The sequence below is a fragment of the Ostrinia furnacalis genome, unplaced genomic scaffold, assembly GCF_004193835.3.
Source record: "Ostrinia furnacalis isolate ACB-3 unplaced genomic scaffold, ASM419383v2 OfSCF7447, whole genome shotgun sequence".
Lineage (NCBI taxonomy): Eukaryota > Metazoa > Arthropoda > Insecta > Lepidoptera > Crambidae > Ostrinia > Ostrinia furnacalis.
In genome coordinates, this window is record NW_021137686.1 from 17,929 (window position 1) to 44,915 (window position 26,987).

General features: G+C 40.6%; 3 protein-coding genes across 7 annotated transcripts; 1 reads left to right on the plus strand and 2 right to left on the minus strand.

Annotated features, from left to right (window-relative positions):
- Positions 1-50: 50 nt before the first annotated feature.
- Lon (lon protease homolog, mitochondrial) lies at positions 51-17,974 on the plus strand. Of its 4 annotated transcripts, XM_028320756.1 has the most exons (17): positions 51-593; positions 970-1,231; positions 1,595-1,889; positions 2,016-2,145; positions 2,291-2,431; positions 2,795-2,958; positions 3,394-3,623; positions 4,224-4,345; positions 5,125-5,195; positions 5,653-5,758; positions 6,600-6,681; positions 9,140-9,315; positions 11,435-11,600; positions 13,208-13,394; positions 14,159-14,348; positions 16,017-16,166; positions 17,856-17,974. In XM_028320756.1, exons 1-17 carry the CDS (start codon positions 189-191, stop codon positions 17,895-17,897), a joined length of 2,919 nt encoding a protein of 972 aa, XP_028176557.1. In that variant the 5' UTR covers positions 51-188; the 3' UTR covers positions 17,898-17,974. The 4 variants fall into 4 exon arrangements, with proteins under 4 accessions (XP_028176557.1, XP_028176556.1, XP_028176559.1 ...); XM_028320755.1 differs by lacking the exon at positions 5,125-5,195 and having other exon boundaries at positions 4,224-4,416; XM_028320758.1 differs by lacking the exon at positions 5,125-5,195 and having other exon boundaries at positions 52-593; positions 1,649-1,889; positions 4,224-4,416; positions 17,856-17,973.
- On the minus strand, positions 17,912-26,747 carry fws (Conserved oligomeric Golgi complex subunit 5 four way stop). 2 transcript variants are annotated; one of them, XM_028320759.1, is made up of 2 exons: positions 26,692-26,747; positions 17,912-20,253 (listed from the first exon to the last, which is right to left on the minus strand). In XM_028320759.1, the coding sequence occupies exon 2, from the start codon at positions 20,216-20,218 to the stop codon at positions 17,978-17,980; it is 2,241 nt and encodes a 746-aa protein (XP_028176560.1). In that variant the 5' UTR covers positions 20,219-20,253; positions 26,692-26,747; the 3' UTR covers positions 17,912-17,977. The 2 variants fall into 2 exon arrangements, with proteins under 2 accessions (XP_028176560.1, XP_028176561.1); XM_028320760.1 differs by having other exon boundaries at positions 17,912-20,264; positions 26,697-26,722.
- LOC114364568 (histone H2A) lies at positions 21,228-21,930 on the minus strand. Its single transcript, XM_028320763.1, has one exon. The coding sequence runs from the start codon at positions 21,641-21,643 to the stop codon at positions 21,269-21,271; it is 375 nt and encodes a 124-aa protein (XP_028176564.1). The 5' UTR covers positions 21,644-21,930; the 3' UTR covers positions 21,228-21,268.
- Positions 26,748-26,987: the final 240 nt, after the last annotated feature.

Genomic DNA, 26,987 nt, shown 5'->3' on the forward strand with positions numbered 1-26,987 from the left:
CTATGTACTAACACTCCCTAGGAATCATGCAAGCACTATAAATGTCATTAGTGTCAAAAGTATGTCACTGTCAGTCGCCTCAATATCTTGAAGAATCTGGAAAAATAACCTTTTTACAGTTAAAAACTTTAATTTATCAATGGACTTTGGCATTTAAAACCGTAGGGAGTAACAACAAATAATTAGCAATGCATTCTGCGAACGCTTTATTGAGGAACACGTTATTCTTCAACCCGAAGTTGAAGTCATCGAGACTTGCTCGTAATGTTGCAAAAGTTGCATCACACAAGAAGCCGGTGGACGTTCAGAGGAAGATATTGAGTGGGGGGTCCAGCATTTATGGCCGGGAGCAACGGATTTGCAGTTACAGTGGTAGTTTTTTGTCGGGGTCGCGAGAAGTTGGGAGTACGAGGTTATTTTCGACGAACAATAAGAATGACCCGCCTGAAGAGGATCCTGAGGTGAAGGATGAGACTCCGCTTTTCTCGAGCCAGCTGCCGGCCACGGTGGCCGTGCCCGAGGTGTGGCCGCAGGTGCCAGTTATCGCCATCAACAGGAACCCAGTGTTCCCCAGATTCATCAAATTGATTGAGGTAAGTCTATTGATTGGGGAATCAATCTGTAAAACTAATCAGAAATTAGATACTTCTGTTTATATCTAAAATGTTCTCTTCCTTTAATAAAGTTATTGTGTTTCTTCTGCTGTAAAACAAAAACCCAACTAAAATGTTACCAAACCAACTGCTAGTTTAAGACAAGCAGGTCTTACTCTAGCATTTGGTAACATTATCAACTTGTTCCAACATTTTGTTCTATAGAAGGTATGAGAATATAGTTTAAGTACAAATAAAAATTAAAAATTCATAAAATTCATTTATTTTTGCAAATAGCTTTTAAAAAAGTGCTTTTACACAGAATATAATTTATCACTTACAAATATTTTAGTAAATCATTATTCCTGCTTTTCAGATTTCAAACCCAGCTTTAATTGACCTCATAAGAAGAAAAGTGAAGCTTAATCAACCTTATGTTGGGATCTTCTTACGTAAGAAAGAGGATGAGAAGTCCGACGTTGTGTCAAACCTGGACGACCTGCACCAAGTGGGTGTGTTCGCCCAAATCCACGAAATGCAGGACATGGACTACAAGTTACGTTTGGTGGTGATGGCTCACCGGAGGATAAAGATCACTGGGCAGTTCATTGAGGATGAAATTGAGACTGGACCTGCTGGTAAGATTAAATGCTGATCGATAAGTTGCTACATTATCACGAAAGTAATAAAAAAGTATTAGGGTGTGAATATGATCTTAAGATATTGTATCACCCAAATCTGCTTATTTTTTTCTTGATTCTCTGAAGCAAACCTAGTATAAGTCAGTGCAGATTAATGTTACATTTGCATGCAATGTCTTTTTGACCATAGATAAAAGCTAATTATTGTAATTTGTATGCATGTAACACTACACTCACACCTATGCATTGTTCAAAATGTTGTATGCATGTCTTCCAAATTCATGCAATTCATTTCATAACTAGGCCACCACCACATTTATACCTTCCTTCACTTCTGAAATGATACGATAATCATTTCAGAAATGAAGTTGAAGTTCCCACTTTTTAACATGGAGTTTAACGTTGCGCGTGAAGAGTCAGACGCCGAGCGGCGCCGGCGCAAGTATCGCAACACGCGCAAACAGAAGGCGGAGCCCGAGCCCGAACAGAAGGAGAAGCCGGAAAAGAAAGAGAAAGCTGCCCCCGATCAAGTCATGATGGTGAAAGTTGAGAATATGATGCACGAGAAGTTCCAGCAAACGGAAGAGGTGAAGGCACTGACACAGGAGGTCATTAAGACTATTAGGGATATCATTAACTTAAATCCTTTGTACAGGTGAGAATATCGATTTACTGTGTTGAAATTACTAAGCACACTTTATGCTTTAATTCTCATGGCAAACTGCTAAGAGCCTTTGCCAATGATGTGTGAACTTCGTCAAATATTGCAATTTTCTTTCAGAGAATCTCTCCACCACATGCTGGCTCAAGGTCAGAGGGTAGTAGACAATCCGGTGTACCTTAGCGACCTGGGCGCCGCGCTTACTGGCGCTGAAACCACAGAACTGCAGGCTATTCTCGAAGAGATGGACGTAAGTATAAAAAATACTACACTATCATGTCTGAAACTAAAAAAAGTGCTGGTGATAGAAGATTATAATCATCACTCTAATGGCAATTCCAATAACAATCGTAAAAATACCAATAATCTTATCTTGTATGATTATCTTTTTACAGATTCCAAAAAGACTGATGATGTCTCTTTCCCTTCTGAAGAAAGAGTACGAACTATCGAAACTGCAACAGAAGATAGGCAAAGAAGTAGAAGAAAAAGTCAAGCAGCAACACAGAAAGTACATACTGCATGAACAGCTCAAGGTAATTTGATGATTTAGGCATTGACATATTTTCATGAGGTTTCAACAAGTAGTTTTAGATATTTTCAATTTTACATACCATTAGAGAAGTTCATCATCATCATCATCTCAGCCATAGGTCATAGTATTAGAGAAGTTAAATAGGCAAAAATAAACGAAAAGCACTAAATAAAGATTTGATCAGAAAATGCCCAATACTTTTCATTTTTCCATCAACAAGACTAATCACTTCAATGTCACATTTATCAAAATGGAATAGTTCCAAATAAAGAGAAGACAACAATTGAACAGAGTGGCTCAAAATGTCCCCACTCTTTTTATCTTTCGCCAAACAGTTAACTCTAATTTACAATATTTCTTGTAGGTGATAAAAAAAGAGTTAGGCCTAGAAAAAGACGACAAAGACGCGATAGGCGAGAAGTTCCGCGAGCGGCTCGCCGATAAGACCGTGCCGGCCGCCGTGCAGACCGTCATCGATGAGGAGCTCAACAAACTCAACTTCCTCGAGAGCCACAGCTCAGAGTTCAAGTAAGTATCTTCAAACCAATGCAACTTCCTTCATCTTTGTTGAATACAAATTGCTATTTCGTTTATCGTCTCTCTCTTCGATAACTCTCGTGATCTCTTCTAGTATCTTTATTAGTTGAATATGTTCTAAGCACTTTATTCAAAGCTTTTGACAATGTATCTAACCTTCATTTGCTCTATAACATGGTGAGGGTAGAAATCAGTGATAACTGTAATAACATTTATTGAAATTTCAAAAAACAAGCCAAATGGTAAAAATGAATTATCACTCAAAATGTGAAATACCGTTGGTGTTCCCCAAGGATCCATTTTAGACCCTATACGTCATATGTTTTATAAACCACTGGCTCAGGCCTTATCATAAATACCTACTGGCAGCTTAACGTACAAATTATGCCCGCTTATTTCTAATTCTCACTAATTCCTTCTACTCAGCGTTACACGTTGCTACCTCGACTGGCTGACATCCCTCCCATGGGGCATCACCTCCGAAGAAAACCTCAAGTTGGAAGATGCACAAGTAATCTTAGATGAGGACCACTACGGCATGGAAGACATCAAGAAGAGGATCCTGGAGTTCATAGCGGTGTCGCAGCTGAAAGGCACCACGCAGGGCAAGATCCTGTGCTTCCATGGACCGCCCGGAGTGGGGAAAACTAGTATAGGTAAGATTTATGACACACTCACTGCGGGTGCTCGTCGCACAGTCGCGACAGCAATATAATTACACGCGAGCGATAAGGATGGGTAGCTTGGGGTCATTGGACAAAATTCTACGTGCTCACGGACCAGGCTTTAATTACGAAAAAGTGAAATTGATTCATATTATTGTTGGAAGAACTTTTTAAAGTAATCTTCTTAAAAATACTGACACAGTAAATTGACTTTTAAAGAGTTCTATATTTTTTTTACATTCAGGAAATAATGTGCTGAAAACAAGCAGCACATTTTGAGTGATGATGAGTTTGGCACTTGTCTCATCGATAAGGGTGTATTCGTCATTATAAAGTAGTATAGTAATAGTACCTACCTAAAAATTACTCGGTGACGTATTTCCTTTTTGTGAAAAAAGGCGATTCCCTCATAGATTTTGTATGTCTGCTTACTGTTGATTGAAAACTAATTAAGCTTTTAATGCCCGTTTTCACAATCAATCCCAAATTAAGTGACCCCTATGGTAACACATAATAGGAATTTTATTTTCATAGGAAGTCGCTTAAAAATTCTAAGTATGATAAGTTTCATCAAATCGAACATGTTTCCAGCGCGTTCCATCGCTCGCGCGCTCAACCGTCAATACTTCCGTTTCTCCGTCGGCGGCATGACGGACGTGGCCGAGATAAAGGGCCACCGCCGCACCTACGTCGGCGCCATGCCCGGCAAGCTGGTGCAGTGCCTCAAGAAGACCAACACGGAGAACCCGCTCGTGCTTATTGACGAGGTCGACAAGATTGGCAAGTGAGTACTGAGTACCTACATTAGTCGCTGACAGTTACTCCGAAAAACGTTATCCGAAGTTTCGAATGCTGCCATCCCTCTCACGCAAAGCTAAATATACCACCATGCGCGACAGTGACAGATTGACGGGTAGACAAGATTGGCAAGTGACTGTGACATATTGATGATATATTTTATAGTTACGCTATCGGGGTTACTCCGAAAAACGTTATCCGAAGTTTCGAAAGTTGCCATGGCCGTCTCTCTTACGCAAAGCGAGATGCCACCATGCGCGACAGTGACAGATTGATGAGGTCGACAAGATTGGCAAGTGAGTACGGTATTATAGGTCCAGCCTGAGTCAATGCCTGAGGTATAAGAGCAGTATGGCAGCCGTGACATATGGCATACAAACCTGAAGCACATTAGTCGCTGACCTTTGACGTCATAAAACAGCAGTTCCCATAGATTTAGGAGTTACTCCGAAAAACGTTATCCGAAGTTTCGAATGCTGCCATCCCTCTCACGCAAAGCTAAATGCTAGTATGCGCGATGGTGACAGATAGACCTGTAACTACATAAAAAGTGTTTCGGGGTACTGCATATTATCCATGCCCGGCAAGCTGCTAGTGCCTCAAGATGGTCTTAGTTCGTGCTGATTGACTAGGTCGACAAGATTGGCAAGTAAGTACTGTTTAGGTTTACGTCGGCGCCATGCCCGGCAAGCTGGTGCAGTGCCTCAAGAAGACTAATACGGAGAACCCGCTCGTGCTTATTGACGAGGTCGACAAGATTGGCAAGTGAGTGTAAATATCTTGATTATTTTTTTCTGATGTATCCATTGACAAAAACCTCTCCCAATTATTTCCACAAGGTGCTTCCCGCTATTTTCACCAGATCGTCAGTCCACCTAGTGGCAGTCCTGCCCACACTACGTCTTCCGCCTCATGATCGCCGCTCGAGAACTTTTCTTTTTGTGTACATATTTATATTATACTAGCTTTCCCTATGTTTTTCCAAAATAAAATTTAGCCTATGTTAGTCGTGGATAATGTAGCTTTCGAATGGTGAAAGAATTTTTTAAATCGGCCCAGTACTTTTTTAGCCTATTCATTACAAACATACAAAAATAGGTACAAATCTTTCCTCTTTATAATATTAGTATAGATTCGCTATTCCCAGCAAGCTGGTGCATTGAGCATGAGTGCCTGTGCTATCGACTGTACTCTGTGTAAGATATGAATTGTTGATTCACAGGGGCGTGCACGGTGACCCGGCTTCCGCGCTACTGGAATTGTTAGACCCCGAGCAGAATGCCAATTTCCTGGACCACTACTTAGATGTGCCAGTCGATTTGTCCAAGGTGAGTGTATAAAGCTTTGAGCCCTATTTATTTATTTATGAATAGAACGGTAGTACCAATTACACTATTCGGTTGCACGAGTCATGGTCGCGGGCAGACTGAAGAGATGCGGCGTCGTCTGCTCCGGCGCGATGAGTTTTCTTCACCCACCCGCCTTTGCACAATATTTTCGTCAGTGGTACAGTCAGTCCGACAAACTACACTAACAGTGTCCGGGTCTCTCTGAGACGGCCTAGAACGCGATTTGTACTTCGTTATCACCGGATTCCACGCTGATGATAGGTTAAATCCATCTTCTCGATTGAAATTCTTATGCTTTTTAATTTCAATGGCTTCACGTATCAACCTAACATGGTAATGCCTATCAGTTGAGAGGATTTTCGGGTCATGAAGTTCCATCCAGTGATTAACGTCCGAAGTTAACAGATGTTCAGCTATCGCAGATTTGCACGTCTGTCGGTTCTTTACAGCCGCTATGTGTTCTTTGACTCTTTCAGCTATAGACCGCTTAGTTTGTCCTATATAAGAATTACCACAGCTGCAATCGATCTTATAGACACCCGGCGTCTGAAGAGGTATAATATCCTTTGGCGAGCGAATTTCCTTCGTTACTTTTGACAACGGGCTATATACAGTCTTAATGGAGTATTTGTTGAGTACTGTTCCAATTTTATCCGTTACCCCTTTCACGTACGGAAGGAAATTTAAGCTGGTTCCCTGCTCACCATTGGTTGCTTATCCCTCTTGATTTAATTTTATAGAAATAGAGCTTCATTATTACTCTGGCACGACTAGCGATATTTAACCTAACATGTATTGTTTTGTACTCTTCTTTCAAAAGGTACTGTTCATCTGCACCGCCAACGTCGTTGAACATATTCCCGAGCCACTCCGCGATCGTATGGAACTCATCGACATGTCCGGTGAGTGTAATACAGGGAAAATGTAGGTACAGAACATACAGTAATTTTCTCCGGCATTTCTGTAGGACTTTTTAGACATACAACCAGTATCGCCCCAAAACTACGCTCACTTGAAAAGGAAACGCTTTTATTTATAGTAGTGTCCGACCGAAACTAGTTTTACGACCGAAACCGAAACCGAAAACGAATTTCGGCAACGGTGTCTGTTTCGGCCGAAACCAAAACCGAAACCGAAACTTCCTTACAAGGCTCATATTTTGAGGGAAAAATAAAGAAAACGTTATTATAATCAGTCAGTCTTTATTATTTTCTCTTTCAATTGCATTAAAATTGAACTTATAAAGCGCCTTTTCGAATCGCTAAAATAAAGTGACAGTGGGCGGGGCACATAGCTCGTAGAGCTGATGTCCGCTGGGGCAGGAAAGTTCTTCCACTAGGTGGACCGACGATCTGGTGAAGGTCATGGGAGGTGCCTAGATGCGAGCGGCGCAGGATCGGTCTTCGTGGAAATCCTTGGGAGAGGCCTTTGTCCAGCAGTGGACGTCTTTTGGCTGAAACGAACGAAAGCGCCTTTTTACTCTAAAAGGTATCAAATTATGTACCTATTAAAAAAGAAAAGTCTAGATTTTTTTTAATTACTCGCAATATTCAGGACATCTACATAACCCGTCCCATGGTCGGGTCTTTTACCTTAATAATTTCTCAATACAAAATTGGTAGTAGGTACGTAAGTTCGTATCTACTGTATTTGCCACTTGGATACCTTGGTGATAAATACTAAAATGAACTTTAAAACACTGAATCCATAATATTATCACCATGAAATGCACTATAGTCATAACTAACTACCTAACTAATGTTTGTTTACGTATAGCATTTGCGAACCAAAAAAATGTATAGGTTAGATTAAACTTGATTATACTTTTATCAATCATATTGAATTTTTTTTTTTGATGTTTACTACCCGCTCTTGTTGTAACGACATAAAACTTACCAAATTCAAAATAAATCACTCGAAAATTCGCCACCACAACAAAACAAAACTAACAGCAAACAAACAAGCGAGCGAATCACGACATTGGCTCTGATCGGGATCGGATTCATTCCTCATTCAACGCGCCGAACATGACCGATAACAGCGCGGAAACTCCCGAATGCACATTCGGTTTCGGTCGTAGTTTCGGCAAGTTTGCCACCGAAAACGAAACTAAACCGAAACTCGTATTTTTACCGAAACTCAACCGAAAACGAAACCGAAACCGAACATTCGGTCGGACACTAATTTATAGTATACCGATATCAATTGTGCAGTACCAGTATGTCTTACGGCCGGTTCACACATGTCTCCGTTTTACTGTTCCGTTTTATCGTGTACGTTTTTTGTATGTATTACTGTATACAGAATACTGTGTCATGTGTGAAGTCGCTCATACAACTATAGCCTGACCAGGAACATAAAAACCCTGGCACAGAGGCGCTTCAATTGCATTTGATAGTGCAACACTGAGTACAGTTGTACATGTATTAAATTAATAGGCTAAATTTATGTATCAGGATTTAGGATTACGGGCTAATTTGATATTTTCATAAATTAACGAAAAATATTATTAAAGATAACCTGGTTTAAATAAATTAAATTAAACCATCAATCGAGCTAGTAGGATTTATTTTATTATTCATCAATAATCAAATTCAGAACATGAATATTCAACTGCAATGTCTGCTCATGAACGCTTCAAACTCGGTACTTCTTTCCCAATTCCATAAAATTCAAAACTTAGAAAGTGACAAAAAAACTTTAAAATAGGTAGTTGAAACAGACTACAGCTAATTTTCATAGTGGACTGTACCATACGATAAACATGTCAGTCAATTTGACAACCTTTGTCGGAAACATTATTCAATGAAAATATTGTCCGAACCCTTAGTATTTCTCTTCGACAAATACATTAACACATCGTGAACCACTTTTCTTTCACGACTATAAAAATATTTTAGCAATTTAATTCAGAAAATCAATTGCACACATTTAAAATAAAGTTTGTTTACACTTTGACAACAATAGACTGACATGCAACGTGACATATCAATGAAGTTTTCAGTTACTGTTGCCATTAAAAGAAATTAGTACCATTAGTTTTCCGCAACATGGCGAGGGTTTTTATGTTCCTGGTCAGGCTATACATACGCCATCGACGAAAAAAAAACGTACACGATAAAACGGAACACTAAAACGGAGACATGTGTGAACCGGGCGTTAGGGCGCCTTCAAACTGCCGTGGCAAAGACGTGCGGCTTTTGAGCTTCTAGAAGTGGCGTGGCAAGTCACAGTGGCGTCACTGCGGCGCTTTCTTACGCCTCTAATGTGAAGGCGCCCATGTTCTAGTGGTTAGAAATACTCAGCAACCAGGATACTTGATTCTAAAATAAGTATTAAAAACTATTTAAATTCATCCAGGCTACGTAGCAGAAGAAAAGCTAGCCATAGCCCAACAGTATCTGGTGCCGACTGCTCGCAAGAACTGCGGTCTAACTGACGAGCAGCTCGATCTGACTGCCGACTCCCTCCACGCGCTCATCAAGTCTTACTGCCGCGAGAGCGGCGTCAGGAACCTGCAGAAACACATCGAGAAGGTAGGTGGAAATTTCTGTGTTCTGTCAGGAACAACATCTTTTCAGGAAAATCCAACCCGTCTCAGCGTGGGGACTGTAGGCCAAATGACAAATCCTACATTTGCCTCTGGTAAAATTAAAGAGGGTCGTTCTTCTGTTGTGGAAATTAAATTACTTGAGGCTAAAGAAAACTCATTTTATGTATCACTCAATCTCACCTGATAGTCAGTTATGTTCAAATTTGTTATGGGTCATGCTTGCTTAGAACCTATTTATTTGAGGTATGATATTTCGAAAATTCAGCTTAATTTTCAGAATGAGGGTTTTCGCGATTGAAAAATCCGCCAGATGGCAATACGTAGACGCGACGTCCAAATGCTGCATGATTGGTGGATTTTGACATATCTGTCAATGTCATGTCAAAAATCATTATTTAGAAATCTGCCCCCCTAGACAAAACGCACTTTTTGATCGAATCGAAAATCGAATCCGTCAAAACTCCATACAAAAAAGGGGCTTTTCGACCACTTTTCGACTGGTTTGCGATTATAATTTGCACTTTGTCTAGACCCACTGGCTTATGTGTGCCAAAAACAGCTTGACATTATGTATTATAGAAATGTGATTTGATTAGATTTTGTTATTATAGCCTGACCAGGAACATAAAAACCCNAGCAATACTACAGTTCACACTAAAAAGAGAGGTAGAGCCACAGAGAGCGAGATAGATATAAGTAGGTATTTGACTCAAGTTTTGTTCCCAACTTTGCCCTCCATTTTTATCTGTAGCTTCATGGAAAAGACAGACAGAAAGAAAATGAAATTGAAAAAATGACGTAAAAACGAACTAATTGAATGAATGGTGAATGAGTGAGTGTGTCCAATCCAAAGACAATAACAATATTTTTTTATTTGCTTTCTACGAGTTCTTGAGGTTTATGGAGAAGTTATACGACTTATTTCACACAAGATTAGCAAAATCTTGCCTCGATTCGAACTTTAGGTACTATTTTTTTAACCTTAATCAGAACAAAAAAATGGTTTATCATTATTTTTATTTCCACATACTGGAGTACCAGCTGCAGCCTCAGTAGATTCACCCGGATGGATGGATTCCCGTCCAAATCTAACAAACTTTCATACAAACTTCCAAACCTCGTTTAAACCCCTTAAAGGTGGAGTTTCATAACATCCGTCCTTACCGGATGTCTACCTACACCCCTTTGGAAGTTTCTGAGATTTCGATAATCAGTGAGTCAAATAGTTCGTGACTTGGGTCTGTCTACGTAAACAATATTAGTAAGCAGTTTTAACTAAGGCTTAACAAAAACCAAGTATCCACTAGAAAACTAATATAGAATCACCAATGTTTGGTCGGGAATCGCGGGGTACGGGCCCCGTACCCGGCGCGCCGGGGAGTTTGATCCGAGAAATCCGTTCGTCATTATAATATAATATTCTATACTAGTAGTGACATCTAGTTGGCCCTTACGTAGTCGATCTTACTTCCGCTTCCGCCATCTTGCTTGAATGTTCTATTTACGAACTATAAAACACACTTTTGCTTTTAAGCCAACCAAATACTACAGTACAAATAGGTACTACCTTAAAAAAAGGATTTACTTCGGATTAAGAGATTTAGCTATAAATAAACTCGTGTTAAATTGGAAAGAAGAACGGTCATCTGTGACCCAGGCCCGACAGAAACGAGACATATCTCAGTTTTTTTGTCATGTCTTAATTAGTTAAATTATATATTTTTTATTTTCGAAATCTATGTATAACACCAAATTATTACCCTTTGTTTTTGTTCAGGCGTCATACAAAAACTAATACAAAATGCCTATTTATCACCAAAATTGGTAAATGTATGTACCTAAATAGCTGCTATGGAATGTATCTAGGTGACCTGGAGATACAGCCGAATTATACAGGGTGGAAACGAGAAGTTACAAAATCCAAAAATTCAATGTTACCAGCTTCCATAATCTGTAACCTATTATTGGTACCATTTGAAAGAGCTCGTTAAGCACTTTCAGAATCAGTAACTAGTTTTTCGANATGTTCCTGGTCAGGCTATAAAGATTAAAATAAAATAACCTTAAACTATACGGAACTCATTAGTGATGTTGTCCAACAGATCGCGCGGAAAGTAGCGTACAAGATAGTCAAACAAGAAACAGATAAGCTGGTGGTGACAGGCGACAACTTGACGGAGCTGGTGGGCAAGCCGACGTTCAAGCACGACCGCATGTATGAGATCACGCCCCCGGGAGTCGTCATGGGACTGGCCTGGACCGCCATGGGTGAGTTAAACGTTCTTCTAAAGCCCGGTCTGTGAGCACATAGAATTTTGTCCAATGACCCCAAGCTACCCATCCTTATCGCGCGCGTAATTATATTGCTGTCGCGCTCTCACACTCACTGCGGGCGGCCGTCGCACAGTCGCGACAGCAATATAATTACGCGCGAGCGATAAGGCTGGGGTAGCTTGGGGTCATTGGATAAAATTATACGTGCTCGCAGACCAGACTATAATCTAGAGATATCGCAAGATAAGATTTTCTTTGTTTTTGGGCCTTAAGTATTGTAAGTGTATTGTCGATGATACTGAATAAACATTTTTTCTCTCTTTCTTTCTTAATTCAAGTAAATAAAGTTAAAAATATGGTGAGAACTACAATCCTTTTGCCTTAGCCCTTACTTACTCCCACAATTCGGTTGCTGATTTGGCTTATCGCTGCTGGGGAAAGGAGTCTGATAGCTCACCCTGTTTTCTTTTTTCTTTAGGACATCGTAAAATCGATTTATTTTATCTACGTATTTATGATAGTAGCAAAAGCTTACTTCACGATGAAGTCATGTGATACGTGATGATTTCTATTGCGGAAATAGATTAAAAAAAGTAAAACTACACTCGGCATCAAATAAATCGCACCTCCCGCGACAAGCACTTATCAAACGTACCTATGCATCCCCACTTCCCACCAACGTTGGTACCATTTGAAAGCCTAGTTCTAAACTTCATTTCATTAAAGGAAAGGTTTTTACCCCAAAAATGTGTCTTTACAAGGATCCAGAGTCACTTCTTCAAAAAAATAGGTAGTTACGCTATAGACATTTTTTATGACTATAAAACTGTTAAGTTGGGATTAATCGCTATCCATCTGTTAAAGAGGACACGTGAGATCTTTATTTGGTTTTATAACCATAAAAATTGGTCTAATTGATCCCAGAGGTGAGCCCAAAGTGAGGTCTATTTTCAAGTCATATTTATGGTAAATGTTAATCATTTATTTAGAAATGAAATGTATTTTCAACCGACTTCAAAAAAGGAGGAGGTTCTCAATTCGACCCGTATGTTTTTTTTTTTTTTCTATGTTTGTTACGCGATAACTCCGCCAATTATGAACCGATTTGAACAAATCTTTTTTCGGCGTATAGGTAATACCTCAAGGGTGGTCCCATTTAAATTTAATAATAGAAAAAACAACCCCCAAGGGTGGAAAATTGGGGATGAACTTTTTTATACGCAATATCTCCGCCGATTATAAATCAATTTGAACGATTATTTTTTTGTTGATTAGGTATTATCAAAAGGGTGGTTTCATGCGAATTTGAAGAAAATATTTCACCCCCAAGGGTGGAAAATTGGGGATGAACTTTTTTATACGCAATATTTTTAATTTTTAGTTTTTTTTTTGTGTTCACGCATTTGAAGTCGGTTTTATTTTTTAAAAAAGTTAATTATTCTTTAAGGATATTTATTGGGCTTTCAAATAACACCAATATTGTTGGGGTATATTGTCAGAAGAAAATCTTTAAAGTTCGCGTCGCGGAAGGTGCGGTTTATTTGATGTTGAGTGTATTTTATTTGTTCCTACAAAAACAATTTTCTCTCTCTTTCCACCAGGCGGCAGCACGCTATACATCGAGACGGCGCTACGCAACGCGGAAACTGACGACAAGTCGCCATTCGGGTCTCTGGAGCTGACCGGCCATCTCGGTGACGTCATGAAGGAGTCTGCGCGCATCGCTCTCACTGTCGCACGCAACTACCTCGCGAGCAAACAGCCTGATAATAGATTCCTCAATACTAGGTAGGTGGATACATTTGAAGAGTTAATTGCTGGCTACAGCAGGGATACTTCGAAAAACGTTATCCAAAGTTTCGAATGTTGCCATCCCTCTCAGAAGCCAGCAAGAGTGACGGAGTCAGATACGTTAACAGCGTTTTGGAGACCCTCTCCATAAAACGCAACCGAGATTGACGACAAGTCGCCGTTCGGGTCGCTGAAGCTCACGGGTCACCTAGGTGACGTCATGGTTCGCGTGCATTGCGCTCACCTCAATATAATCAATCGAATTCAGGAACCAGTGACGTCATAGATACTTAATTAAAATTTAGTTTTGAGAGCTCATGCTCAACTCAACTCAACATCTTCGTTTCCTCTATTCATATCAACTACCCTTTTGTGTGATTGACTTTTGGAAGTCTTATTAAATAAATTTCCAGACAATCACACCCTCAAAACTGTAAACAAAGATCAGCCTAACGTCCGTATTCACAAACATTACAATGAGGTCTCACAGTGCGCGTGGTCGCACAGGGTGACACCCGAATCAATCACAGAGCTCTGTTCAACGCTGTGCGTTCGATTTGCTGCTTCACTCAAGCAAGCATCGTTTGTGAATACGAGCGTAAAGCCCAACAACATAAGACCTATGCCCGTTTTCACCACCAATCCCTAATTTTTAAGTGACCCCTATGACAACAAAATTCCTGTTAGGTGTACGCCACAGGGGTCACTTAAAAATTAGGCATTGATGGTGAAAACCGGCACTAATCTCCCACACCTTCCAGCCACATCCACCTCCACGTGCCCGAAGGCGCGACGCCCAAAGACGGGCCCTCCGCTGGTTGCACCATCACGACTGCCCTCATATCGCTGGCCACGCGCCGCTCTGTGCGGGACAACCTCGCCATGACCGGGGAAATATCGCTCACAGGGCAGGTGTTGCCTGTAGGAGGCATCAAGGAGAAGATCATTGCGGTGAGTGGAATAGGAAACCGGACACTATTCACATAGCAACTAGACACTATTCACAAAGCAACTAGACACTATTCACAAAGCAACTAGACACTATTCACAAAGCAACTAGACACTATTCACAAAGCAACTAGACACTATTCACAAAGCAACTAGACACTATTCACAAAGCAACTAGACACTATTCACAAAGCAACTAGCCAGTTAGATACTTTTATAATAACTAGAGACATTGTCATATTAATTAGAAACTATTAACATTATAACTTGGCACTATTCACAGAGTAACCACTTAGAAATTATTTACATAATTACTAAATACTATTCACATGATAACTAGACACTATTCACGTAATAACTACACTCGCGAGCAAAAATATGGAATCACTCTATTTGTTTCGAGCGATCACAAATACATGACTAATAGAAGACAAATTCAGTTCTTAAGAAGCTCGGACGACATTTGCATTGTAAAGGTAGCGGTAAAGCGCTGGACGCAGGCCGCTACCAACCGGGTAACATGGAAAGCATTGTGGGAGGCCTATGTTCCGCAGTGGACGTCCTATGGCTGAGATGATGATAACTATCCACTTCTTATCACATAATAATTATAACTTGATTTTTTAGAATCCAGCAGAGATGTAAACAGACACTTTCATACACAATTACACCATAATCACTTACGTGTTCATAATATCATACACATTATTTAACAAGCCCATGAAACCAACTTTATTTTCATGTTTATACAAGTTTAAAATCAATCTTTGAAACAAATTATTTTAGCAAAATACGTGGACGATGAAAATTTGTGAGACTTGTCAAATTGACTTGACATTTAAAATCATGTGTTATCTCCATATTGTCTATGACTTGTCTCTGACACATCAGTGCTGTAACCTGTGAGTCATAGACAATTTAATCGATATTATTTTTAGTATTCACTTATTCCGATTACTGATTAATTTTAAATAAAAAATATACGATACTTTGTTTAATTTTCCAGCGATAACTTCGACAATATTGGAGATAACGTAAAATTTTATTTTTCTACTTTTAGTGTATCCTACTTTTTCGGAGTCAGTTTAATTTTTCGTCGGTTTTATTTAAACGAAATTATTTTACTTTTTTATGCAATTATGCTTACGTATTGTTCCATTGTTTATTTTCAAGAAAATAAAAAACTTCTTTCAATGAGGGTTTTCGCGATTGAAAAATCCGCCAGATGGCAATACGTAGACGCGAGGTCCAAATGCTGCATGATTGGTTATTTTTGACATGACATTGACAGATATGTCAAAATCCACCAATCACGCAGCAAGCAACAGCAAGCAACAGAAGTTTAATAACTTTACGGATATCATTGATTGTTTTACTGTCCAGTGTGTTTTTTGATTACATCTGTGCATACAGTTTGTTTCCTGTTCTCGAAAATTTCATAATCAGTTCACATTCAATGTTGCGACTTTGTTGCATATTTTTAGTATTTTGACGATCACCCGGCGATGATACGCAAGTACTACAATAATTTCACTTCGCGATTAACGAGAGGTTTTGTCGCATCACTAGTTCACAGACCAAAAATATTTTTATGTCAGTTGGCCATATTTGATGACATTTCTGCTGATTTCTAAAAAATTAGACTGTACCTTTCTTTTCTTACCACCTCAGGCGAAACGCGTGGGTGTGAGCTGCGTGATCCTACCAGAGGAGAACCGGCGCGACTTCGACGACCTGCCTCAATTCATAAAGGACAACATCGATATCCACTTCGTGAGCCACTACGATGACGTGTTCAGGGTTGCCTTCGCGGAAGACAAGGTTTAGTATCTTAGCACGCAGCCTCGCAATCGGTTATATTAACCACCGTAGAGTAAATAGCCCCTAATCAGTGGGCCGAGTGAGTTTACATCAAACGCGCTCACTAGTGACAGAGTAAATACAAATGAGTAGGTCATCTTCATAGAAACGCACGGGCGCGGTTTGTATGTGAGCGCGCACCAATACGTATGCGGCGCGCACGACTATCCAAGCAAGATGACCTACTCATTTGTATTTACTCTGCTAGTGAGCGCGTTTAATGTACACTAGGCCCTCAGTTCCTTGATCGTTCTTCTGGTGTGCTGTCGACCGGCTCTGAGGGTTCCTTAGACTTCTTCCAATTTGTGTCAGCAGACGATCAGCATCCCCGTCAGGTCATTTGGTCTCCAATGTAGGAGCATCTTCATCTTTAAATTACTACAGGCAAATGGAATTCCGACGTTGGCCAATTGGTCTGTCGATGGCTGCCAAATACGTCAGCGTGACCTTTTTTTTTTTACTATTTCGCGGATTTATTGTCGCGGAGATTCTGTCAATTTGTCAATGTCAAGTGTTCAAGGAGACACAGACACAGTAGTATTTTAGATAATGCTGCAGTCTTTTCCCTTTTTTTTTAATCCAGCGTGCGTGACCTTATGTCATACATGTCCTAACACACAGAATAATACTAGTATTTCTTTTATGATAATCATCTGGATTCAAGTCTGTAATTATAAAATATCCTTTCATTTAGGGGCTATTTGAATTTATGGTGAAAATAGAAGAAAAAAATCGAATTATTTTGATGTATTTATTTCAAATTTTACATTTAAAACAATCTCTCTTGTTTTGTATAAATCAGATGGTTGTAAAAACTGTTTTAAATGTAAAGTTATCATATAAAATACATCAAGTTTAAATGTTGTTTTTAGTTAGTGTAAGATAGTGTAATTATTATTACAAGTAGCTAGCGTAACAGCTTCAATTATCACACAAGTACATTAATTAGTGGAGTATTGTATTGGGAAATTAAACGAACATGTTTTATTTAAGAAAATATTTGATCCAATGTAAGATATTGTTGGTATCAGGCAGTTATACTGTTTTTATAAGAAACTAAATGATGCGTTTCGAATTTAATACCAATTATCATTTTGTATCAATGCACTGCACTGATAGTGAAATTCAGATGAGATGTTTTGCAAATCACATCACATGTTATCTTTGACTGATGTTTTTTCTCCATCCGACTGTAATGATAATGGCAAGACTAGTAAGAATAAAAAAATAGTTTTTGAGCAGTATTTTTCAATTTAATTTGCCTTGCTGGAACACTGCCAGTTTATTGTAAAATTCGCAAATGCAAATGTATTAAGTTGCCAGTGTAAAAAAAAACTACCAAATCCTTGCATTTAAGACTTCAGTAGTGTAGTGTTTGGGCGAGTTGTTAGTAAGGTTGAGACATGAGAGAATACATTAATATTGTTGTTGTATAAAGTATGTATAAGCTGTAGTTTATTGTTGTATCTTGTTATATTATCTCTAAGAAATATAATGATTTTTTATAAAACAGTATTTTATTCTTTATTCCTGTAGAACTAGAATTCCTGTAGTCCTGTAGAATTCCTGTATTACATTATATTTTAGGATTTGTTAGATTAAAATAGAAATAACAGGTGCAGTTACTGATTTAGTTTTGTGTTACAACAGATGGGAGACATAGACTCGAGCAGTTCAGCTGTGTCCTGCTAGAAGACAAGACCCAGTAACCTGTTAAATAACTTTATTAAATAAAATGATGAAACTATACAATGTTTCTCTTAACATTACAATTATTTTTTCAAACTTTTCCTTCCATCTTCAAGTAATTGCACTAATACTGGGTACACCTCATCATAGGTCTGGATCTGATTTTGTCTTACATGGTTTTGGTATCTCTGTAGAGCACCAGCAACAAATTCAAGTCTTTCCTTTTCGTTTTTATGAGTATCCAACCACTGTGTAAGCTTTTGTATGTTCCACCCGGCGCACGCGTGAGGCGCGAGCAACTGCGGCCCGGCGTAAGAGAATAAGAACATAGAGACTAAGGAGTAGGGCAGGCAAGCCCCCTCAGACTGACTCTTAGCAATTTCTTGAGGGGTCCTCTCCAGAATTAAGTTCAAGGCTTTCAATTGCCTGTAATGATCACCAAGTTCAGTCACATCATTTATCAATGGGGATAATGCAATTTCCAGGTGCTTGCAGTCAATCTGAAGTTTCACTCGTCCATATTTACTCAAGGGTCTCACATTGCACACATGAACTATGAAACGCTCCACACAGGCCACTGAGATGTTGATACAGCACTCATTCAAAGCAGGTTTTTCATGAAACATAGACAAGTAAATGTCTTTACATCTAGAAACAAATTGCTGGAGCTCCTTCATGTATGGAGAACAAGATAAGGACTTTCCTGTTGGATCATCAGCTCTCACCAAGTCAGACTCATCATGCATTGTCATTAAAATGATATAAAGTGAGTTTTTAATAGATTCTGCAAATAATTGCAGTATTGGCATGCTTGAAATGTCTTTCAAACTGTTCTGAACGATCTGGATGCTCTCTGGTGGTAAGATTGAGTTCATGTTTAGAAGGACTCTTTTTATTTGGGAGGAAAAGTAGTAGAGTGAGTTGCAGAGGTCTGCATTCTTCTGCTGGGTGCTTGTAGGGGATTCTATAATCTGGGCCACATCACTGTCCATAGACAGCCTCTGTTCAGTTTCCATGTTCATTTGCTTTATTGACTTTGCCACACTGTTGGCTAAACTTATGCTCAGTTGCTTGTCACCAAGAGATATGCTCAGTGCCTCAGCAATCACTCTAATGGCATTGTCTATTTGATCCATATTGGGGACCTGGCTCAGATGCCACATGCTTCTGACTGGCTCCAACAGTTTTCCAAGGGATTTAGATAAAAATGAATTCTCCCATTTGGTCAAACTGGTACGGTTCATTTCCAAGTCCTTGCATTTTAACCTTGACAGCAAGTCATTGAAACATTTCAGGAGCTTAGGGAAGTCAATCTCAATAGACTGGCTCACATTATGTGGGCTTCTCTCCAATTCACTTGCAAAGGTGACTAATAGATCAGACCAAAAGTTTTTAGCGATGTTCCTGAAATTGCCTATGGCATGCAGCTCATTTATTACATTCTGCAACATAATAACTTTAGTGCAGCTATTGTAAATCTCCACTTTAAAAAGTTTTTCAATGTTTTCCCACAGTTTTATTTTAAAATCTTGTGCATTCATTATGTTGGCTTTCCCTGGTGCCATTCTCCCAGAGCTTGACTTTTTGACTTCAATTGAAACCATTTGCACATTGAGTGCTGTGGAGATTTCCTTCTTCAGGTCATTCAGAATACTTTGCACTGTGTTTTTTATTTGCTCATCAGTGCATTGCAAATTATGGAATACTTTGAAACACTGTAGGAGTTTGGTTTTATCTCCACTCAACAAACTGGTTTGGAGGGCTTCAGTGGAATCAGCCAGCAGGGTTTTCCTCCTGTGTTGCACCTCTCGTAATACTTCTTGCAGCAGCTCTATGCCATCGAAATCATAGTCGCCGATGAGTTCGTTCAGTTCAAAGAGGATGATAGCTTCTTTGGCTGGGTTATCTTTCACGCTTTCAAGTTTATTCCATAGGGTCAATATTTTAGAGCTATGTCTCAGCAAATTGCAAGTAGTTTGAACTCGTTCTAGCATTTTAGTTTGGTTTTCCAGAGCATAATAAGGCGTGTCCACTCTTTCTTTGAGTTTTTCGGCGCCGCGAAGTAAACTCTGGACCTGGGATTGTACTGACTCTAACGTAGTTTCTAGGTCTGAAATGTGACTTGCCTGCGTAAGGAGATCATTGTGCTTAGCTAGGACTTGTTTTTCTAGGCTTTTTCCCAATTTTTCAATTCCCAGGGCAAGTTTTGCGACTTGTTCGGTAACGGAGACGTTTTCGGTTATGACGGGTTTTATGGACTCATCCAAGAACTTACTGTAGAACTCATCGTTTTCTATTTCAACGCAAACGTCTTTAGCATCCATAATTACAGGTATAAACACAAATATACAGCAATTTAATAAAGTAAAAATTTTTTTTTTTTTTTTTTTTTTTTTCTGGCGCGCACGGCTTGTGCATTTGCCAATGACGAGGTGTAAAGGTTGGGAAACGGATTTTAAAGGAAAATANATCCGGTATTTTATATGAGAATAGATCTTCTACCGGCCTTTTATAATACTTAATCAATTTATTCGATTATGTATTCTATCATTATAGAACCCAATTAACGTTTTATTTTTTTGTTAACTACTTAGTCAATTAATTTATTCCATTAGGTATTTGATAATAAAAAAACCTAAATAAACGTTTTAATAAATAAGTAAGTAAGAACCTTATTATTTTATAAAGATTAAGAGTGCCAACCCTAACACTCAGTTGAAGTGTAGGTATTTAACTCGCCGAAAGGGCTAAGTTTCCGTACTGCTTTAGCTCATATATATACTGTGGCTATACAGTGCAAAAAGCTGATATTCGTTCGTCGTCTAGTGGCGTAGCAGTTGAAAATATGTATTTTAATTTAGCGAAATCGGGGCGCAGACTGCAACGGGCAACCGCAAGCATTTCATAAAGGTAGGCAATTTCATAAAAACCGTGGTGGCTTGCAGTTTAATATTTTTAGTCAGTGAATTTGTTATTTTGATTTTATAATTGGTTCAAATCACAGGTCGTAAAAAGAAAGTGACTCGGTGCCATTTTGTATCGAAAAATAATAATGTTAAATAATTTGCATAGAGAGCGTTGTTTCCGTAAAAATTTAATTCAAAATTATTATGGAATAAAGTCGAACAACAAAGACATTTGAGATTTTTTTTTATGAAGTTTAATTATTTAGGTACCTGCACCATCTTAGTACGAACTTAGGAAATCCGGAATAGCTATTAATTTATGTGTAGTATGTGGTTTACACTTAAGCTTGGACTTGCACTCTAATATCTACAGATGGCGCTATCTTGGAACCACATACTATACTGCGCGTGAGCCATGAANGCAGCAGAGTGCAGCATACATAAATGATGCGAAAACGCGGCGGCGATTTATGCCTTCTTCTCGGTCTTCTTGGGCAAGAGCACGGCCTGGATGTTGGGCAGCACACCACCCTGGGCGATGGTGACGCCGGAGAGGAGCTTGTTCAATTCCTCGTCGTTGCGTATCGCCAGTTGTAGATGTCTCGGGATGATCCTGGTCTTCTTGTTGTCACGAGCCGCGTTACCGGCCAACTCGAGCACTTCAGCGGCCAGGTACTCCATGACGGCGGCCAGGTACACGGGCGCACCGGCACCGACACGCTCGGCGTAATTGCCCTTACGCAGAAGCCTGTGGATACGACCGACGGGGAACTGGAGACCGGCACGGTTGGACCTGGACTTTGCCTTTCCCTTGACCTTGCCACCCTTGCCGCGACCCGACATGTTGTTTGTAGTTTGTAGAGAAATAAATCAACACACAAAGTGAACGTGTAACGGCGAGCGCGCGTCGAGACCGTCTGTGTCAATTTTTGTTGAGCGCAGAATATTTATAACGGCGCGCGCAAACCCATTAGTGGGGCGAACGTTTCACTGTCAGAAAGAGATAGATAGATATGCACGTCTCGCGCGAAATTTTCAGAAAGAGACACACTTGTCTTTCTCTTTCACTCGCTTCGCGTTGGTTTGTGACAGACCGTGCTGATATAAACGGGAGAAAAAAAAAAAAAAAAAAAAAGGGTTTTTCCTTTTCACTTCTCTATGTAGGCAGATGTATGTGTGGTATAAAACGCGTTTCTTTTGCGTGATGGAAAAAAAAAAAAAAAATTAAACGTCAGTGTCAAGCGCCGGCACCCGGCANATTAGTGGGGCGAACGTTTCACTGTCAGAAAGAGATAGATAGATATGCACGTCTCGCGCGAAATTTTCAGAAAGAGACACACTTGTCTTTCTCTTTCACTCGCTTCGCGTTGGTTTGTGACAGACCGTGCTGATATAAACGGGAGAAAAAAAAAAAAAAAAAAAAAGGGTTTTTCCTTTTCACTTGGTTAATTAATTTGATTTTTTTTTTCTTTATGTAGGCAGATGTATGTGTGGTAAAAAACGCGTTTTTTTTGCGTAATGAAAAAAAAAAAAAAAAAAAATTAAACGTCAGTGTCAAGCGCCGGCACCCGGCAGACAGGGCAGTCGGGCGGCGGGATTCTGGTGATTATTATAAAAAGTTGTGAAAGTTGAATGATAATTAGGTATATTGTGTTATCATTTTGCCGCNATAGTGATACTTAGTTTGTGCTTCAAGTAGGTATTCGGAGTGTGGCCTCCATTTTTATCTGTAGCTTCATGGCGTGAGCATGCCTGCAAGTTTGTGAATGCCAATCAAAATAAGGTTTCTTTCTTTGTTCGTCTGGGTATCACGTTGGCACCACTGTTGGATAGAAGTGATAGAACCTCACTTACTCTACAGTGGCGCCATCCCAGTGAGTACGATGCTAAAGTTCTCCTACCGCTTCAGTGATCACCAGTTGGCGCCACTGTGAAATACAAACAATTGACTTTATTATCTGTTATTATTTGCCTCCACCGCTTGGAGGTAAGTACTTCCGGCATATTATTTATGTACCTATTAGCAGGAATACATAAAGGAGACCAATAGTTTTAATAGTTTTGAGGTTGAATCCGGGGTTGTCTTAGAGTTGAGACTTTGGAGATGTTTTCTGAAAATCTTCAAGTGTTAAGTAGTTTTTTAATAGTTCTGAAAAATAACAGGCAAAATTCTATTTGTGAACCATGACTTACTTGGCAGGCTAGTGCTTCTTTTTATTACTTTTTTGACGCGGTGGAATGCTTTGCGCACCGTGTCCACTGCCGGGGAATCACCTGAAAAGGATGGTATAATACCCGCACAGAAGGGTATACTCGCTACAACCCGCGGCGTCATCGCCTGAGACCGAGTGGAGGTGTCACGAGTATCCGATGGCTGAGTGTGAGCTTATCAAACGTGATCACTAGTGAGCGCGTTAAAAATGTATGAAAATTTTAGTCCTTGAAAGTTTCCGCTAGGGGCGCTGTACAATCCGTCATGCATTTAATGTAATTTTTTACGCGCTCACTAATAGTGAGGGAGGACGTTTGATGTAAACTCACATTCAGCCCTCCGGTGCGACGCGAGGCGTCACACAATCATATTATATGGCGATGTAGGTATAGATAGGTTCAAGGAGAAGCGTTTTTGCAACACTGTTGGAGAAAAAGTCAGGAGACGTTTGTTGGTAAAGGGTTTGTATTTCACACGCAGTAGTTTTACAGACAGTGGTTCGAAAGGGAATGTAAAAATGGCCGTGCATGCAAGCAGCACGGACGTAGTGTGTAGCGCCATCTGTGGTTATTTATATGAATTAGTTATTCTAGTTAGTTCGGTAAGAAAGTAAGAAGAACCATAGATGGCGCTTTACAAACAGTTTATAGACGGGCTACGATACGTGAAGGCCGCGGTAGCTGAAGTGGCGGGAGACGCGGCGGAAGAAGCGGCGGGCGACGATGTTACTATTACGAACAAGACTGACAGGATAAATAAATAAATCTTTGGACAATTTCACACAGCGCCAGCTAGCCCCAAAGTAAGCAACTTAATGCTTGTGTTATGGGTGCTAGCTTAACGGATATACTACAATATACTTTTTTTTTAAATACATACATATTATAGATAGTCACACCCAGACCCGTCACAGAAATTAAAATTCATCATTTCAATTTCTGCCCGGCCGGGAATCGAACCCGGGACCTCTCGGCATAGTAGTCCGTTCTGAACCACTACACCAAACGGCCGACCGTTTAGGATGAAAGAAAGCTGCGGTAAAACCGCTGCAGGTACCGTGGCGAGTGACGCCGTGTGTGCCGCTGAGCAACCGACCTTTTCGTTAAAAATAACGTTAGAAGTAACTGGACTAGAAATATACGACTCAACCTGGCCAACTCACTCTTGATGCAACCTTAATGTCGTCCAATGCTGGGGCCTCCTCATAGATTTCCACAATGACCGGTTCTTTTTTTAACGTCGGAAAATGCTTTGAACATCACTGGCCTATGGGGTTGGGGACGACCAGTGGGCTATGCGAGTCTCACTAAAACCCGACGGTGTCCATTGGAGCCCAATGAAACGGAGCTCTCAGCAAACTCAACGCGTCTAATAGCAGATCCAAAACTGCACACTGAACAACGCCCCTCCTTTTCTCACTTTTCACTAGCGACTTCCCGAGGTTTAAGCCATCGCCGCTACAACCCACGCCGCCCTTTCCGCCCTCAGGTTAACCTTCCGCGAACATGCGAGCCCCGTAATACTTGCGTAATGAAAATCTCCATATTGACTTGGGGTTATCGTACCATAAGCAATTATCTGAGAATTACTTTGACTCTTCCACGTCCCACCCGAACCCTCGCCGGCGAACTACTCGCCGGACCCTCCCATGCAGACGTCGTACCAGGAACTTCTTCTTCCTTGTTCCCTCACTGATGAGGATCGCGACCACAGATAATGTTCCTCCACAGACTGCGGTTATAAGCTGTGTGGACCGCACGATGCACTCCCGCCCACCGTCCTCCTCACCGCGTCCGACCATCTCGTCGGTGCCCTGCCCCGAGCGCGTCTGCCTTCCATTTGTCCCAAGATAATTTGCACCACTTCAAACAACAAAAACAACCGATCTATCATCCTCGCCACGGTTCCCTTCGACCCGCCCCTTTTTTCGCGGTATCGGCACGTGCCCGGCCGCTTCTCTCCCCAAACCTCTGCTCGGTGGAGCTCGGACCTCGGCCTAGGGCGTTGCTGGGGGACGTGGTAACCAAACAAGGAAACATAGGTTTAGGGGGAGATTGTACATGTGCCGATACCACGAGAAAAAGGAGCGGGTCGAAGGGCTCCGGCGCATGTCGTCGCCGGCGAGGACGATAGGTCCGTTGGTGCAAACTGGTGTCCGGTGGTGGCTGGTGGCGGCCTCGATGGCTACAGTGACGTCGTCGTCAGAGGTCAGGATGTCTGCGTTGGAGAGTGGGTAGGACTGGCGGGTAGTTCACTGCCCCAGTAAAGGAATATGCTGTTAGCCATACTTCACACATATTTGGGCGCAATTAAAATTCCTGATGAAGAAGCGAGACAGCCGCCCATTCACTGTCTCTTTCTATGTTTTATATGCGAGCGAGATGGCCTATTCGCTATCTCTTTCTTAATTATGATTGGTCAGTCGTGGTGACATTGACGTAAGAAACAATGCACCCTGTCTAGCCTATAAATACAGGTTTTCCCTGGAGACCTTTATTAATATAAAATGTCGGAGTCGGAGTCGGGAGTCGGGCAGTCGGGCNGCCGGCACCCGGCAGACAGGGCAGTCGGGCGGCGGGATTCTGGTGATTATTATAAAAAGTTGTGAAAGTTGAATGATAATACATATAAATTGTGTTATCATTTTGCCGCTGAAATGGCGAAAAGTGAACGACGACGCGCATCAAATGCAAGACAAGTTATAAGTTAACTCAGGTGGCTACTTGTTGTTGTTGTTGTTATTCGTTCATTCAGTTAGTTGTGTGTGTTGTGCGGTAAAAGCAAGTAAATTGAGAGCGATTTAAACGATAAATGATTATGTGTGCGAACAAACAAAGTGCCAAAGTGATGCGTGTGATGTTGTTGTGGTATCATACACAGATACTTATGTGGTTTCTCCGTTCATAATTTCAGTTGGTGGTGCGTGAACAATGTGTGCTGCTGCTGCTGCTGCTGCTGCTGCTGCTGCTGCTGCTGCTGCTGGTGCTGGTGCTGGTGGTGTGGCGGGCGTGCGGGCGGGCGGTCGCTGTCTGCGGCGGCGGCGGCGGCTGGAGGCCTCCGCCGCCCTCTCGCCGTCGTCGGCCGAATATTATCATGAACCGAACGGAACGATGCGATGGGGTGAGTGAGTGTTATTATTAATTAGTTAATTACCCGACTGCGCCAGAAGGAGGGTGACTTGCGAAGAATCAATAGGAGTTGAAGCGGTTTGCGTTAGAGTAGTAAGTTCATTGATACATTGGCATTCAAATTCACTAGCAGTGCCGCCTAAATTAGATTTTCGATTCCTTCTCCGTTTTTTGTTGCAGTGTTTACAAACTTTATGCACAGAGGAACGTTTACGTTTATTCTTTGAATTTACATTCTTTCCAGACCCATCCGTGTCAAATAATGATCCATCGGTTTCCATATCGGTTAAATTATTAGAAATCGTAACAAAATTGGACGCCTGGGGGACTACGCCTCCCCCAGGGTCGTCAGGTTCACACATCACGAAAAAATCAAAATGCAATGACTTACCGAATAACTGATGAAATTACACAAGAACTACGTAAATACAGATAAAAAGTAACAAAATATATACAATACACCACTTATTTGATCCTTAATTCAAATTAAATTTACAAAAGCCAAAAAAAGACGCCTACTCAGTTCGCCGTTTCCCGCGCTTTTTCCAAAGTAAAAATTAACTTGTTTACATTTTTCTACAAGAACCCACGTCATTGCATGTTGTTGTCAATGTCAACATGACATGTGTCGTGTCAGAAACATACATTTGTTTTTTTTTAATTATTGATTTGAGGCATTGGCACTGTGCTGTCGTGAAAAAAAAAACTAAAATCTGTAAATACAGGGTGTTGATGATGTTCGAAACAATACAGTGTACTTAGTTTAGGAAATATTTCTGATGAGTTGACTATTTTCGGCGCAGACTCATAGTTGACGGTGCAATAAGACCGCGCATATTTTCTTTTC

Coding starts and splice junctions, on each gene's coding strand:
- Lon (XM_028320755.1), top strand. CDS start 189: ATGCATTCTGCGAACGCTTTATTGAGGAACACGTTATTCTTCAACCCG. Junction 5,759..6,599: donor TGCCAGTCGATTTGTCCAAG/GTGAGTGTATAA, acceptor TTCTTTCAAAAG/GTACTGTTCATCTGCACCGC. Junction 16,167..17,855: donor TTGCCTTCGCGGAAGACAAG/GTTTAGTATCTT, acceptor GTGTTACAACAG/ATGGGAGACATAGACTCGAG.
- fws (XM_028320759.1), bottom strand. CDS start 20,218: ATGGATGCTAAAGACGTTTGCGTTGAAATAGAAAACGATGAGTTCTAC.
- LOC114364568 (XM_028320763.1), bottom strand. CDS start 21,643: ATGTCGGGTCGCGGCAAGGGTGGCAAGGTCAAGGGAAAGGCAAAGTCC.